We start from the raw sequence: 14,126 nt of genomic DNA on the forward strand, positions 1-14,126 counted from the left end.
AATCTGACAGGTCTTCTGGACTTATTGACTTGTGTATGTTTAGCTGAAAATTAAGTTATCTTTAAATTGTATCGTTTGCAACTTAGAGAAATCATCACCTTTTTACAAAAACGCAATAAAATCAAATCAATATTTAATTGGGAGGTAGTCAATTATCTAATGATCTAAAGATTATAATGACCTTAGACATTCCGCATTTCTAACAAAACTGATTGCTTTTTCTTCAATCATCATAAAGAATAACATTTTATAATAATAAGATTATTATAAATGATGCATAACATAGATTTAAAGTGCGATTATCTCTGTCTAACTCAAACAGAACCAAATAATCAAACACAGGGATAATGGAGGGATAATGAACACTGTGAGGGTCTTGTAAAAGGGGGGGGGGGGAGGGGTGGGGGGGATGTGTCATACAAGCAAAACTAGAATTCTACCGGGCATCCCGTGTGGAATGTTGTGTCTATATAATGGTGCTGAACTCAAAATAATAGCAGAACTAAGGGAAACGTAATCAAGCAAAACAAAAAAATATATATAGTCATTCATAGGATTATAAATTTTAAGGTCAGACGACACGTTCCTCAATTTTAGATAACTTTTTCCAGGAATTTGTTAATGGTTTACAACTACTTTGACAAGCTTTCTTGCAAAAAATTAGGGTACCTTACCAGGCATTTCTACAAAATACTAGAATATGCAATTTCCTATATAATCTTCTTGAAGATACACTTGAATTGCTGATATGAAAATAAATACATCTACAGCAAAGCTAAATTCTCTAAAATAGAACTATATTTCCGCCGGGGCGGGGCTTTGAACTCACGACCTCTAGAACCTACACGCTACTGGCAGTGAGCGGCCACAGTTCTAACCACTCGACCATCTAGGCATATAACCAAATACAAGTAAATTTTGATCATTTTAAAAGTAATTATAAAATTAAAATTTTTTGTTGGAACTCTTTATTACGAGGAGATACAAAAAAGATTCTCGAGGAACGTGTCGTCTGACCTTAACTTCTTAAAATCAGTATTTGCTCATGTCTACACATATTCGTGTATATATATTATACAGGAGCTAATCAAAGCCAAGGAAGTCTGCAATTAACAAACTTAAGATGTCAGCATCCTCTAAATCATCTAGCTCTATGCTTTAGTTAACAATGTCCATGCTCTGGGAAGACCTTACCTTCATATGATTAATATTCAAGATGTCGGAACAAATTCTATCTTTAACAAACTTTTTAACACATTACTAAATTCAAATGTCTTTAAAATATGTTTGTTGCATAAAGTTAATTTTTTTAAATGAGATCTAAATAAAAAATATAACCACTATAAACAAATGAAGTGGGAGCGAAATGACTGGGGTGTGAATTGGTCTGATAACAGTTAGTAGGCACACCTGTCTGTTGCCATGCACATGATGCATTTCGCTAGAGACCTGTCCGTGTTGGGCGGATGACATTGACCCGTGGGAGATGGTGTTTTCCCCCGAGACTCCGCCTCTCATCACCCCTGGCAGGGCCACGTTTCCAACGTCGGGATGACTGACGTTTCCCTGCATACGGGAAATAATGGTCGCCCTGAAAAACATAAATAATGATGTGAATCTGAAGGCAAATAAGATGATGAAATTTGACAAATATTGTACTGACATTTCATCATGAACACATTGATAAAGAAAGTAGACAGAATCATTACTAAAATGAAATGGTCAGAGAAAAAATGAGTGTATATATTATTTTGTGTTTTTATATGCCCTGGCCTGAGACTAATTTTCGTCAGTGGATTGTTACGTCCTCTTTATGTATATAATTTTAAGATTTGATAAATTGATGTAACAATGCACAGGCAAGAAATTAAACTTTGGGACAATTGGTTTTAGAGCAGTAAGTGTTTAAACTCTAGAATACATTCTGTACATTGATGTTAAAAACTACTCTCCCTACATCAAATATTCTAAATATATGTACTACTACATGCACATGTCTAGCTGGTTAACCATTTCAAGCAAACTAAGCATTCAATTTTCCAACTAATATTTTTTTTTTCAAACTTTAAATAACAAGCATTTGAAAATTAAACATTACATCGATACTGTGGAATCATTCTTTGTGGGAGTCAGTGTCCCTGGGAAACCCAAACTTGTCTGGTTCATAGGGGTGTTATTTCCTTGGTAATGTAATCTTGGTATATTTTCATGACTATTCAACAAATAATTGTGTAAAGGTTCATGGGGACATAAATTCGCAGGCAAGGGTTACCCACCAAAGCCACGAATATTGGCCCCCCACGAACAATGATGATTCCACAATATTAATATCTAAATTTAATGTGATAAATCAAAACAGAATTGTGAAATCTAAAAATTATAACAGGCTAAACAGGGTAGGTGACAACAAAATTTACAATATCATACAAAGGCAGCTAAAGTGGATTAGAACTTAATTGCATTAAAACACTTTAGGTATTTGTTACAAGATTGTCAGCACAAATATTTTCTTGTTTTAAAGTAACATTTTTATAAATCCAACCTTCCTATCCTGTACACAGGGTCAGCTTTGTCTCCCAGTCATCCTTATACAGTTAGTACAAACACGGATATAGCGAAATCTCGGACATAGTGAAGTTTTTTTTGGTGAAATTCTTAACAAATCTTTGCAAAATTTAATGGTTATAGCGAATTTGGATAAAATGAGTTTAATATGGATATAGCAAACTAATTTTGAGTCCCACAAACTATATAAAATATTTTCTACAGTTTAAAAAGTTTGCACAACCATTTAACATAATAGTTTGAAGGAATTTATTTTTACATAATTTCTTCAATTTACAATCTGATTTTTAAAGGTATCTAAGGTATGTATTTTCATTCTAAGCCTAAATTTGCAAAAATTGTCGTCTAGTAAAAGAAACCATGTATATAATAATTTCACTATAGAAATTATTTCGAATTCATTGATATAAGGAAGTAAATCCATTGGTCCCTAGGACTTCGCTATAACCAAGTTTTACTGTAAATTTATACTTTGGCCACATGTCAGTGAAAAATCAAAATTGTGGCACAAGTGCGACTGGACAAAATTAAGGGGGAGCAAAAATAACGCTGTGTATAATACAGGATATATACCAACACTACACCACCACCAACTAGCTACATATATATGGTTCCAGCATGTCACACACAAGCACATGTGTCACACAACAAAGCACATCCACCACTACACACATTACTTACGTGCTCCCCCGGGAACAGAGAGCGTTAACACCCACACTTACTTGGCCGGCGACACGCTGTCTTCGTACATTGGGGCCTCGTCCGAGCCCTCTATACCCAGATGGTCCTTGTCTTTTTTCTACGATCAAACAGAAAAGAGAGAACCCTCGTCAAGTCACGTGACCTAAGCCCCGCCCCCTTAACTTACTTTCCCTTGGAGACGCTGTCCTCAAACATCGCGCTGTCGTCTTCTGCGTCGAATCCAATATGGTCGTCCTTGTCCTAGTCAAACAGGAAGTGGGCGTTAGTTCACAGAAACACAAGGCTGCGTCCAGAACAGTGACATAGTTTTTTTGTCCAGTCAGATTCATTCTTTTATCTTGATTTATTCGATGCAGTTTTTTTTACCGTGAATTAACAACTGTTCTAAACACATCCTTCTATGGTCTGAATATATGCAATCTTTTATCTTTCAAGAGTTTCTGATGAAAATAATCAAATGTTTAATTTACATAATTTTGATTTATTTTTTTTAAAAACCAATTTGTTATGAATTTCTCATAAGATGAAAAGATTGCATATCTTTTAAATTTCAATATTCTCTTTTTCTATAATAGAGATTATTTTACCATTTTCTAATTTATTTGATTTTTTTATTTAATTTTTCAGCTCAATTTCAAATCTTTTGAAATAATTATCAAGTTGTCTTGAAGATTCACAATCCAAATATTTTCTTGCTATAATACAGATTATTTGTCAAAAGCTTTGTGTCGTTGTTTCAGAAAAAGAGATAACATGGAAACGCTGGTTAAACTTCATTCAACAAAAGACAGATAATAAAGATGGACAGAATGAAGAAGTCATACATTGAGATGAATACATTCTCTGCATTCCTTCATATTTCTTTCTGGAGCTGTAAAAGTAGACGTGCAACATATCAGAAGTTTATTTACAGGCATTGGAAATATATCATGGTGTTCATTCAAAGGTTAGATTCTGGAGAAAAGGCTGAATTTACACAAATTTGACAACCAGTGAGTATGAAAAGAAATAATCCTGAAAGAAAGAGAAATCATGCTTTTACTTTATACAATGTGTTAGTACTGGATGCATATTTTGATTTGTTAAACACTTGTAATGCACATGTAATACACAAAGCCAATTGTTTGTAAAAGGGAGATAATTAAACTCCAAGAAAAGATAACTCCTGCAGTTTTCATATGGCATGCTATTTCTGAAAGAAATTCTGTATGAGTTCATTCAGTCATAGATGTTTAGGAATCAGTATCCATACATAAAGAGTTATGGTGCAAAAGGTAATGACTGATCAAACCTCTCAAAAATCTCAAAAGGAAAATGGTTCTCTATTTTTATACCAGCAATTTCAAATTTTTGATACATGATCAAAATTACATCATTTGATTTTATTGATTTATACCAACGCATTTTTCTTTTGAGATTTTGTTGAAACTTTTTTTATAATTTTATTTACCCCCTGAAAATAAAATACATAAAATTCATTGTCAAACATTCATGAATATCAGTTCAAGCAAAAATTGATATTGATAAAACATAAAATCATTGATAAAGTGTTAATTTTAAAATCTCATTTTATTTTCTTCAATAAATCATAAATCATACTGGATGCTATTTTCATTTTTAAATTATGATTAAATAACTGTTAAAACTCAACAATTGTTCAAAATTCTTAAATTTATTTTGTTTTCTTTCAATCAAGATTACAATTATTTAATAATCATTTAGTTTTCCTGGTTCCCTATAATCAAGATAAGTTAAACTAGTTCCTTACCCGTTTGAGGATGATGTCGATGTATCCGGCGATGAGTCGAGATATCTGCTCGCCTTCCTGAGTTTGGACCGAGTAATAAGAGTCTGAGTAGTCTCCAAAATCCTACAGATACAATAGGAATACATGTGTACAATTACAGGTATATACAATGTAATTTAAGAAAGGTTACCATTGTTTTTTCCCTTTACTGTAAAACTGTTTTACAGAATTTTTTTTTTTTTAATCCTACGGTAATTTCATTAGTAATAGGTAAAAAAAACTATTGTGATGTCATTGCACCAACTATTAAAAAATTTGTTACACAAGTGATATCCATTGCGTATTGAGGCAAACGTGATCAATACACGGCTACAAAGTATACAGGTGTCATTTTATCGAGGTTACTCTTATTCCTTTCCCTAACAAATAAAGTAATGTAATGAGGACCTAGAGACAGTAGCGGTACGTACCAGGGTGAAGCTGTTGGGGGAGGCGGCCCATCTCTTCACTGTGGTCAGCGGCCAGGTCTTCAGGATCTGAAACCACACAGAACATTTGTATAGCGTGAGTAATTCTAATATCAGATCTCAGTGTTATTGACATTGATACTTTTGTTTTTTCTTAGATTTGTGTTTAAGCTATTCTAAAATGACAATAAAAATAAGGGCGACTGGCTTTATGGCTTAATATGCTTTTAACATGAACGTGAAATCTCTTCAATGCATTTTGTTTGATTTTTGCATGAACATTTTTTAAGAGATTTCTCACATGAATTCTTTATATATTAGATGACAAGGGAGTCAACTCACCTCTTTCGTTTTTTCGTCCATCCTAACCACGCTTTCTTTTGTGATACCAAGCAAGCGGGGCACCAGTTTATTCTTTCCAGGCATTTTTTCCTAAAGAAGATAAACATTCTCATGAGAAAAACACAATTACTTTTTCATGAATAAAAATATGAGTCTAAGTCTACAACATTTCTGAGTGAATTTGTACTGAATTGGTGTAAATATTGTAGAATCATTAATATACATGTATAGATGTTGTTTTTTGGGTCCCCAACACTTATGTGAGTATTTATACTGAATTATTGTGAATTCTATGGAATTATCAGCACACGAGTAGATGGTTGTCTTACTTTGACAAGGAAGAAAGTGATTCCATAAGTCTTGAGTCCGCGACATTTTTGAGTGTACTTGGCCTTGGCCTCAAACTCATGGACGCCAACCCACTTCTTGTGTTCCTACAACAAAGAAATAACACACTGAAGTACTGTACTTATAACACACACAAAAGTACTATACATATACCACACACTGAAGTACTGTACATATACCACACACTGAAGTACTGTACATATACCACACACTTTTTGTTTGTGTTCACCACCAGTACTGAGTAACCAACAATATTCAACGAACAAAATCTCAAAAAGAATTTACGTGTATTGCAAAAGCTGTGTGATCCAATTATGTCAACATTAAATTACAATGCCACAATCTGCATGATTTCAAAGGCCTAATGATAATGTGAGGGTCATATGCAATTCAGAAACTCATTTTCTTCCAACCAAGTTTGAATGTTGAAGGTATTTTCCAGAAAATCGATTTAAAATATTTTTCAGTAGATAAAATGAAAATTAGACTTTTCTTACTGCAAATATTCTCTTTTCTATTTTCTGTGTTTTGACATATTCTTTTGGTAAAAACTCCTTTAATCTGGAAAAAAAACACCAAACAATTAAACAAACATTCTTTGCCCCTTATTTTTTTTTTTCAATACCTTTGTTTAATTTGTTGATCAATTGACAATAACAAAAGTAAGATTTAAGTCTGATAAAAAAAATTTTTCTTTAGACAAATCATTTAATAGAAAGAGTAGATAACTGTTTTATTTCACTTTGTAAGAAACAGTTACATAAGAAAAGGTCTAGCAAAGGCAAAACTATCGAATCTTTTAATAAGAATTTAACAATCATTTCTACAAAGGGAGGCAACTCACTCTAGGAATCCCGTCTTGTGTTTGTTTTCGTTGTAGTCCCCAAACTGTATGTGTGCCTGTATCCCGGCCAGCTGGATCGCCTCCTCCTGAGTGACCGGGTGGGTCCCGTCCAAGATGGCGTCTCGGGACTAAAAGAAACGATGCGATTGGTTAATACTGACTAAAATACAGGATGCGATTGGTTAACACTGACTTTAAGTGAGGATGTGATTGGTTAATATCTTAAACTGTCTAAAGCAGCGATAAGAGAAATTTCCAGAGAAGTTCTCTTATTGAAGACTTTTGCCAGTAGTATGACATTAACAAAGTATTATACCTTTTGTCTTAAAGGGAGATTCATCTATCTTATACATAATGGAAAATATATACACATTTACTTGGGCATAGTGGGACTTCAAGACTTGTACACATAAATGTAGGTTACCTGTACGTATAGCAGATTGAGTTGTACAGGGTCGCGCTGGTCCACATTTTGGTCGGAGAAAAAGAACTTCCTCCTCAGCAGTAGTGTGTCCACGTCCAACACCCCCTGTTCTCTCAGGGTCCGCGAATGGTCCAACCACTCCACTGAAAAATCGTCCAATCAAAAGTCATATACAAAACATCCAATCAAAACTCATTTACAAAACATCCAATCAAAACTCAATACATTTATTTTAATCTAAATTTCATCAACTACTCCAATTAAAATCATTTGATCAAAACTTTATGAAAATGTCCAATCAAAACGTGTCAATGAACGGAGCCTACGTTCGTCGTCCGTGTGGAGTTTCTTTCTCATCTCGTCGAGTTTCTTCTGGTCCTTGGCGATGGACTTGTCTCGGCGGAGAGTCAGCGTTTTCTCTTTCTCGTCGTCCGTCATCTCGCGGACCAAGGAGTATTCCTCATGGTTAGAGATACCTGGAGAATAATACAACAATACAGACAATATGTTGATAGGTGTTGCTGTATGTTGCTAACACTTACCCATCTTGGTACAAATTGTGTTGCCCAACTGTATGGCTGTCATTCACCTTACTTAAGTGTTTATGTTGCTACATGTTGCATGTGTTGCAATTTGGTGCTGTATGTGCTAACATCTGCCCATCGAAAATTGACCCCCACCAAATTAAATGATTCCACAGTACCTATCTTGATATATATGGTGACCATCAGTTGCCCCACTGTGTAGCTGTCATCCAACTGTAACTTCTGTGTTTCTGTGTGTTGAGAAGAACAGTGTGTTGCTATATGTTGCTGAGACTTACCCGTCTTGGTACAGATGGTGACCATCAGCTGTCCCACTATAACTTCTTTTTGTGTGTGTTGCTATGAGTTGCTGTGTGTTGCAGTATGTTGCAGTATGTTGCAGTATGTTGCTGAGACTTACCCATCTTGGTACAGATGGTGACCATCAGCTGTCCCACCGTGTGGCTGTCATCTACTTGTAACTTCTTCTGCATGCCGTCCAACGTTTTGATTTGTAGAATTCGCATTTTCTTCTTGTATTCCAATAAATCCTAAAATGTAATTTAGCAGAGAAATACTTTTATAATCTGATAATGATTTAGTTATCAGTATCTTTTTTCCTTTCTATTCCATCCCCTCTTTAGAACTTTCCACGATTAGCCTCCCTTTGATTTTAGTGCTTCTAGACTCCCCTCCCTCTAGACATAGGGGGTCCCATACCAAGTTGTGATTGTTTAAATTTACTTAATTAAACACAGTGAATGAACTGATTAAATTGCATGTATATCAATTTATTTATACAAATGGATAATGCAGATTGGTTATTTTATTTTCATATAAAAAAAAGAAAAAAGACCTGTCAGTATTTATTTGCAATGCATAATTTTCCAGACATCTGATCGGAACAATGGGGAACTTTTAAGAGTTTTATTCACAAACAATTTTTAGAGTTGAGTTATATGACTCACAAAATGTGCATTAATAAAGTTCACATATCATTTCATACAAATGCTGGTTTAGCTCTGTGTCTATTTATAGAATCCTGGCCACATAATTCTACGCTACATCCTACACTCCCATACAAATAAAATCTTAGTGTTTCCTTCTTTCATGGAAAAATTTGAAACGACTAATGAGGAAAAAGTCATTCACAAATAATCATGAATGAAGTCTGTTTTTCTTCCTGCCTAAAAGTGCCTGTATCAGATATTATAGTATTTACAAATAATTAAGTGTGAAAGTCATTGCCCAATCCTTGCTTGTATCAGATCTAATTCAAATTATACAAAATAGTGCTATAGTCACTTATCTTATCCCATCTTTGAGGATGTGTTAGTTCATCATCCTCTCCATTCTCTCTTCATCTATACCAGACTAGCCAGATCCCCCCTCTATACCAGACTAGCCAGATCCCCCCTCTATACCAGACTAGCCAGATCCCCCCTCTATACCAGACTAGCCAGATCCCCCCTCTATACCAGACTAGCCAGACCCCCCCCCCCTCTATACCAGACTAGCCAGACCCCCCCCCCCCCTCTATACCAGACTAGCCAGATCCCCCCTCTATACCAGAATAGCCAGATCCCCCCTCTATACCAGACTAACCAGATCCCCCCCCCCCCAACTTATTCCTGACTTTTTTTCTCCATCTCTAAGAAGGTACAAGCCCATGGTCCTTCCCCTAGCTATAGAATACATAGTTTTACCCTTATAAATAATTTTCCCTAAGGAGGTTTAAGTCCTGTGTCTAGCTCCCACCCCATTTTCTTACAAATGAGTACTGAGTTATAACCCCTCTAGAGTGGGCAGTATAGTTAAGCATTCAGATTCACACCCTCCCATTTTTGCCCCCATTAATGACTTACCCATCCCTAAGTAGGTAGTAGTCAAGTATCCCCCCAATCACATTCAATAACAGACTGGACAGATCCTCAACCTGTTAATGACTTACCCCATCCCTGAGGAGACAGTAGATTTACCCCCTGCCCCCATTTCCCATTTCTATCATTGACCCAATCCCTGAGGATGATTTTTATTTTGACTCATCCAATCCCTGAGGCGGTAAAAGTCCTGCATCTAGATTAACCCCCTTTCCCTTAATCTTAATATTGACTTAATCCTCTTATCCAATGTCTTGATTTACTCCCTCCCTCTTTCTATTATTGACTTACCCCATCAATGAGGAGGTAAAAGATTTACCCCCCCCCCCTTTCTATTATTGACTTACCACATCAATGAGGAGGTAAAAGATTTACCCCCTCTCCTCTTTCTATTATTGACTTACCCCATCAATGAGGAGGTAAAAGATTTACCCCTTCCCCTCTTTCTATTATTGACTTACCCCATCAATGAGGAGGTAAAAGATTTACCCCCTCCCCTCTTTCTATTATTGACTTACCCCGTCCCTGAGGAGATAATAGTCCAGCGTCCTGCCTGGCTCTAGCCACACCCCTTTCTTGGGATCCTCATCTGCCAGGAATAGTCCATAGTCTTGTGCTGCAACACAGAATCCAACAGTCAAAGCATGGGCCAATACTTTTGTAAGTCTTTATATTAATAAGAGAAAAATCAAGAGAATTCCACAAAGAAAGTGTTAACTGCTTTACTAAATGAGAATTGACCTGTGCAATGAAGCCTCCCTGATATTATTTTTAATTTTACATAGTACAATGAAGCACACCCCCCTTTTCCACCCAATCCCAACAAAAAATACTTTAATGAGTACAATGAACCCTCCCTGATGTTGCTATGTTGACAGAAATAAAGTCAGATTCCATACTCTTGTCTTACTGAACCCTCCATGATTCCGCCTTATTAACACCATAAAGTCTCCCTGGTTTTTTATTTTGTCTAACTAAGTACAATGACATCTCCCTGATTCTGCTTCATCAAGTACAATGACATCTCCCTGATTCTGCCTTCTTGAGTACAATGACGTCTCCCTGATTCTGCCTTGTTGAGTACAATGACATCTCCCTGATTCTGCCTTATTGAGTACAATGACGTCTCCCTGATTCTGCCTAATTGAGTACAATGATGTCTCCCGGATTCTGCCTTATTGAGTACAATGACGTCTCCCTTATTCTGCCTCGTTGAGTACGATGACGTCTCCCTGATTCTGCCTCATCAAGTACAATGACCCTGATCTCCCTGATTCCTGAAACCTCTCCTCTGACATTCTCTGCCTTTTGTTTTACATTGCCAGATGCCAGTCATCAATCCAATTTTATTGTGCAAATTTAAAATTATGACAATTTCTATTTCCCTCATGGGATCAAGAAATCAATATGGGTTCCTGCTATAGGACTGAGAGAGAGACTGTGTGGTATGATACACGAGCATTTGATGGCTGGCACCCAATACCAGCATGTCTCAACCACAAACTGTGTCTGTATTAATATAGGTTATCTCAACTTCTCTGGGTTTTTTTCCTTGGAGAGATAGGGGGGGGGGGAGGGGGGTGATGGGGTAGATGTACCGCATCCATTGCTTTTAGTAATGGTTCATTGTACAAAAGTCTTAATAACCTTGATTAGAGGGCAAGTGTTCATCATTTATATTTTGGATAGGGATGGGGAGGGGGTGGGGCAAATTTTACTATTATACGTAGTACTCAATACTGATTTTTTTGTTGGGGGAGGGGGGATGAGGGTCTCTTCGTCTGGACACTTAACATTGTTAATTATTTTTTTTGAAAGGGGGAGGGTAGGGTATGGTGGGATTACATGAAGATGATGACAGAGGTCCCCAGCCTCTCACTGTATGTTTGTTACCTGAGAGTACGTAGGTCCCAGTCAGGACCTGCCATGAAGTTTCACACAGGTTAGCTGGTGTTCATGGACTGCTTCCTCCATGGACACTCTGTGACACACACCTTTATCAGCTAACATGTTAGGCTACACAACAAACACATGCACATAGCAAGCCCAAGGAATGTCCCTGTCTCATCCTGATTCATGACTACAGCATTAATTCTTTGTAAAGTTCCACAATGTTTTGTAGCAACATGGCAGGTTTAGTGGGGACACCAAGTGAGGACATACATTGAGGACACATTGTGAGAACACCCATTGAGGACACATATTGAGGACACCTGTCTAATTATCAGTGTCTCCATCACTACTACACAGACTCCAGCATTGACGATTTCTGCCACCACAACAAAAGCTTCACGATCACTGCACTCCCCGACACAGTCAATAGGTAGGTCCTTTTACATACCACACACTAGTCGATTAACCACAACAACAACTGTCCCATCCTATACAGAGAAAAGAACCTTCTGCCTCCCATGCACCACTTAATATCAACATTTTACATCATTTAAACAAGCTCCTATCCTTCAATGCACATGGGCATTTGAACACAAAATCCTGTCCCTCCCCATACAGAGAAGAGGGGACCCCTGCTCCAATACATCACACATCAATCTCTTACATCATCAACGAAGCCAGTGACCAACATCACAAACTTCCCTATCCTCTGGTCCACTATGCACTTGTCCATTTCTCCTGCCCCTCCCATTAGCTACAATGCTAGGGACCAACACCATGAATTTTCATATCCTCCATATTGCACTTGTCACATCTCCCTTTTTCTGCACCACTAACATCATCAACCAATCTCCCTGATACGATCCAGTTCCTCGGGCTATTTATAGCATCTAAATCTCATGCTTCTCAAAAGTGCATGGGTCCCTGGCTGCAGATCTAGCCAACCATTCAACTTCTGATCGAGCCCCCCATGGCTGAATCTCTTTATTTCTGGTGCTAAGTCAGATCAGATTTGAGAGATTTTTCATGAATGAGTCTATTTATATCCTGTTTATTTCCTGTTATCTTGAGGGGGTGTGAAAGGAAGAAGGAGGGGGGGGGGTGCTCTTGATTATTTACTCAGTCAATTTTAATCCAGCTACGTATTTAATGCTTCAGATTTTACAGGAAACATTTAATTAGAATGATACCTTGCTATTGACTAGAGCCTTGTTACATAGGTCTCTGCCAGCACACTGAGCAAACTATCTACAGAAAAGTGCTAGCTTTAATACCTCACTGAATGGAGATAATTTTTTTAAATTTTAGATTATGCAACCTTTCATAAACATTTACAAATTTAATTCCCGAGATTCGAGCAGGAAGCCTGCGAGGTCTGACTGCATTAAAGCATACAGGGAGAGTTCTGCCTATACACTGTACACTGTGTATATATATTACATTACATGTTGCATTCTCCCACCATCTGTTCATAGACAAACTGCCAGTTTATTAACTTTACCAAATGTTGGGTCATAAATCTATCATCACAAAGGGCAGACCACTCCTACAAAATAATGACGACTCAGCACTTCCTGCAAGATTCACAGAGATGAATTTTGTACACACTGAGTAAAAACCCATTTAAACAAACGCACAGCTGATCCTCATCTCTGTAGAGGGATACTGCAGTCAGACACCTGCTCCGTGTTCTAAACTTATACTCAGGGTTAAACATTGATAGCGGTTCCTGCTGGCGACCACCGATATATGTGTTTTCCCATAATGCAACGCTGGCAGACCACTGACATATATTATGGGTCTTTCCATAAAGCACAGCGTTTTCAATAGAGTACTGCTTTGTAAATATGATTGGCATTGAATTAATAGCTGTTGTTATGAATACAGACTGCAAATCAATTCATTCTCTTTGAGTACCGTACTTGGAGTAATGATGGACAGTTCTGGTTAATGCATTATGCCTTACCCCCCCCCCCCCCCCCCTTTACTCCCCGCCTCCCAATGTAACTCTAACAGAAATAATGAAAAAGGGGATAAAGGTATAAGAAGTATGTCTGATATCTATAATTGCCTAGATTTGTCTCAATAATCCAGTCATGGTTAGTCTAACAGGTTAACACCCCCCCTACATATTATATGATACTTACGTGGTTGCTTAGATTATCCCCCTTTTGTATATTTGATGGATATTTACGATTGCTAGGTTTGATGGATATTTACGATTGCTAGGTTTGATGGAAATTTACGATTGCTAGGTTTGATGGATACATACGATTGCTAGGTTTGATGGATACTTATGATTGCTATATTTGATGGATACTTACGATTGCTATATTTGATGGATACATACGATTGCTGGGTTTGGTAGATACTTACAATTGCTAGGTTTG

The 14,126-nt window shown here is 36.9% G+C and overlaps 1 protein-coding gene across 21 annotated transcripts in view; it reads right to left on the bottom strand.

The window, feature by feature from the left end:
• Window positions 1–14,126, bottom strand: part of LOC105339947 (talin-1) — a 92,655-nt gene that overhangs the window by 47,689 nt on the left and 30,840 nt on the right. For 19 of the 21 annotated variants that reach the window (XM_066080937.1, XM_066080933.1, XM_066080942.1 and 16 more), the window contains 12 exons: window positions 10,362–10,459; window positions 8,385–8,514; window positions 7,766–7,915; window positions 7,440–7,582; window positions 7,016–7,143; window positions 6,669–6,732; window positions 6,153–6,257; window positions 5,824–5,913; window positions 5,485–5,550; window positions 5,036–5,137; window positions 3,288–3,364; window positions 1,411–1,591 (listed from right to left, as the gene is read on the bottom strand). In XM_066080937.1, coding sequence (XP_065937009.1) covers window positions 1,411–1,591; window positions 3,288–3,364; window positions 5,036–5,137; window positions 5,485–5,550; window positions 5,824–5,913; window positions 6,153–6,257; window positions 6,669–6,732; window positions 7,016–7,143; window positions 7,440–7,582; window positions 7,766–7,915; window positions 8,385–8,514; window positions 10,362–10,459 — 1,334 coding nt within the window. Of the gene's footprint in view, window positions 1–1,410; window positions 1,592–3,287; window positions 3,365–3,433; window positions 3,508–4,091; window positions 4,140–5,035; window positions 5,138–5,484; window positions 5,551–5,823; window positions 5,914–6,152; window positions 6,258–6,668; window positions 6,733–7,015; window positions 7,144–7,439; window positions 7,583–7,765; window positions 7,916–8,384; window positions 8,515–10,361; window positions 10,460–14,126 lie in introns of those variants that run through there. The other 2 variants (XM_066080953.1, XM_066080966.1) reach the window with 2 other exon arrangements.

The sequence above is a fragment of the Magallana gigas genome, chromosome 1 (genome assembly GCF_963853765.1).
Source record: "Magallana gigas chromosome 1, xbMagGiga1.1, whole genome shotgun sequence".
Classification (NCBI taxonomy): Eukaryota; Metazoa; Mollusca; class Bivalvia; order Ostreida; family Ostreidae; genus Magallana; species Magallana gigas.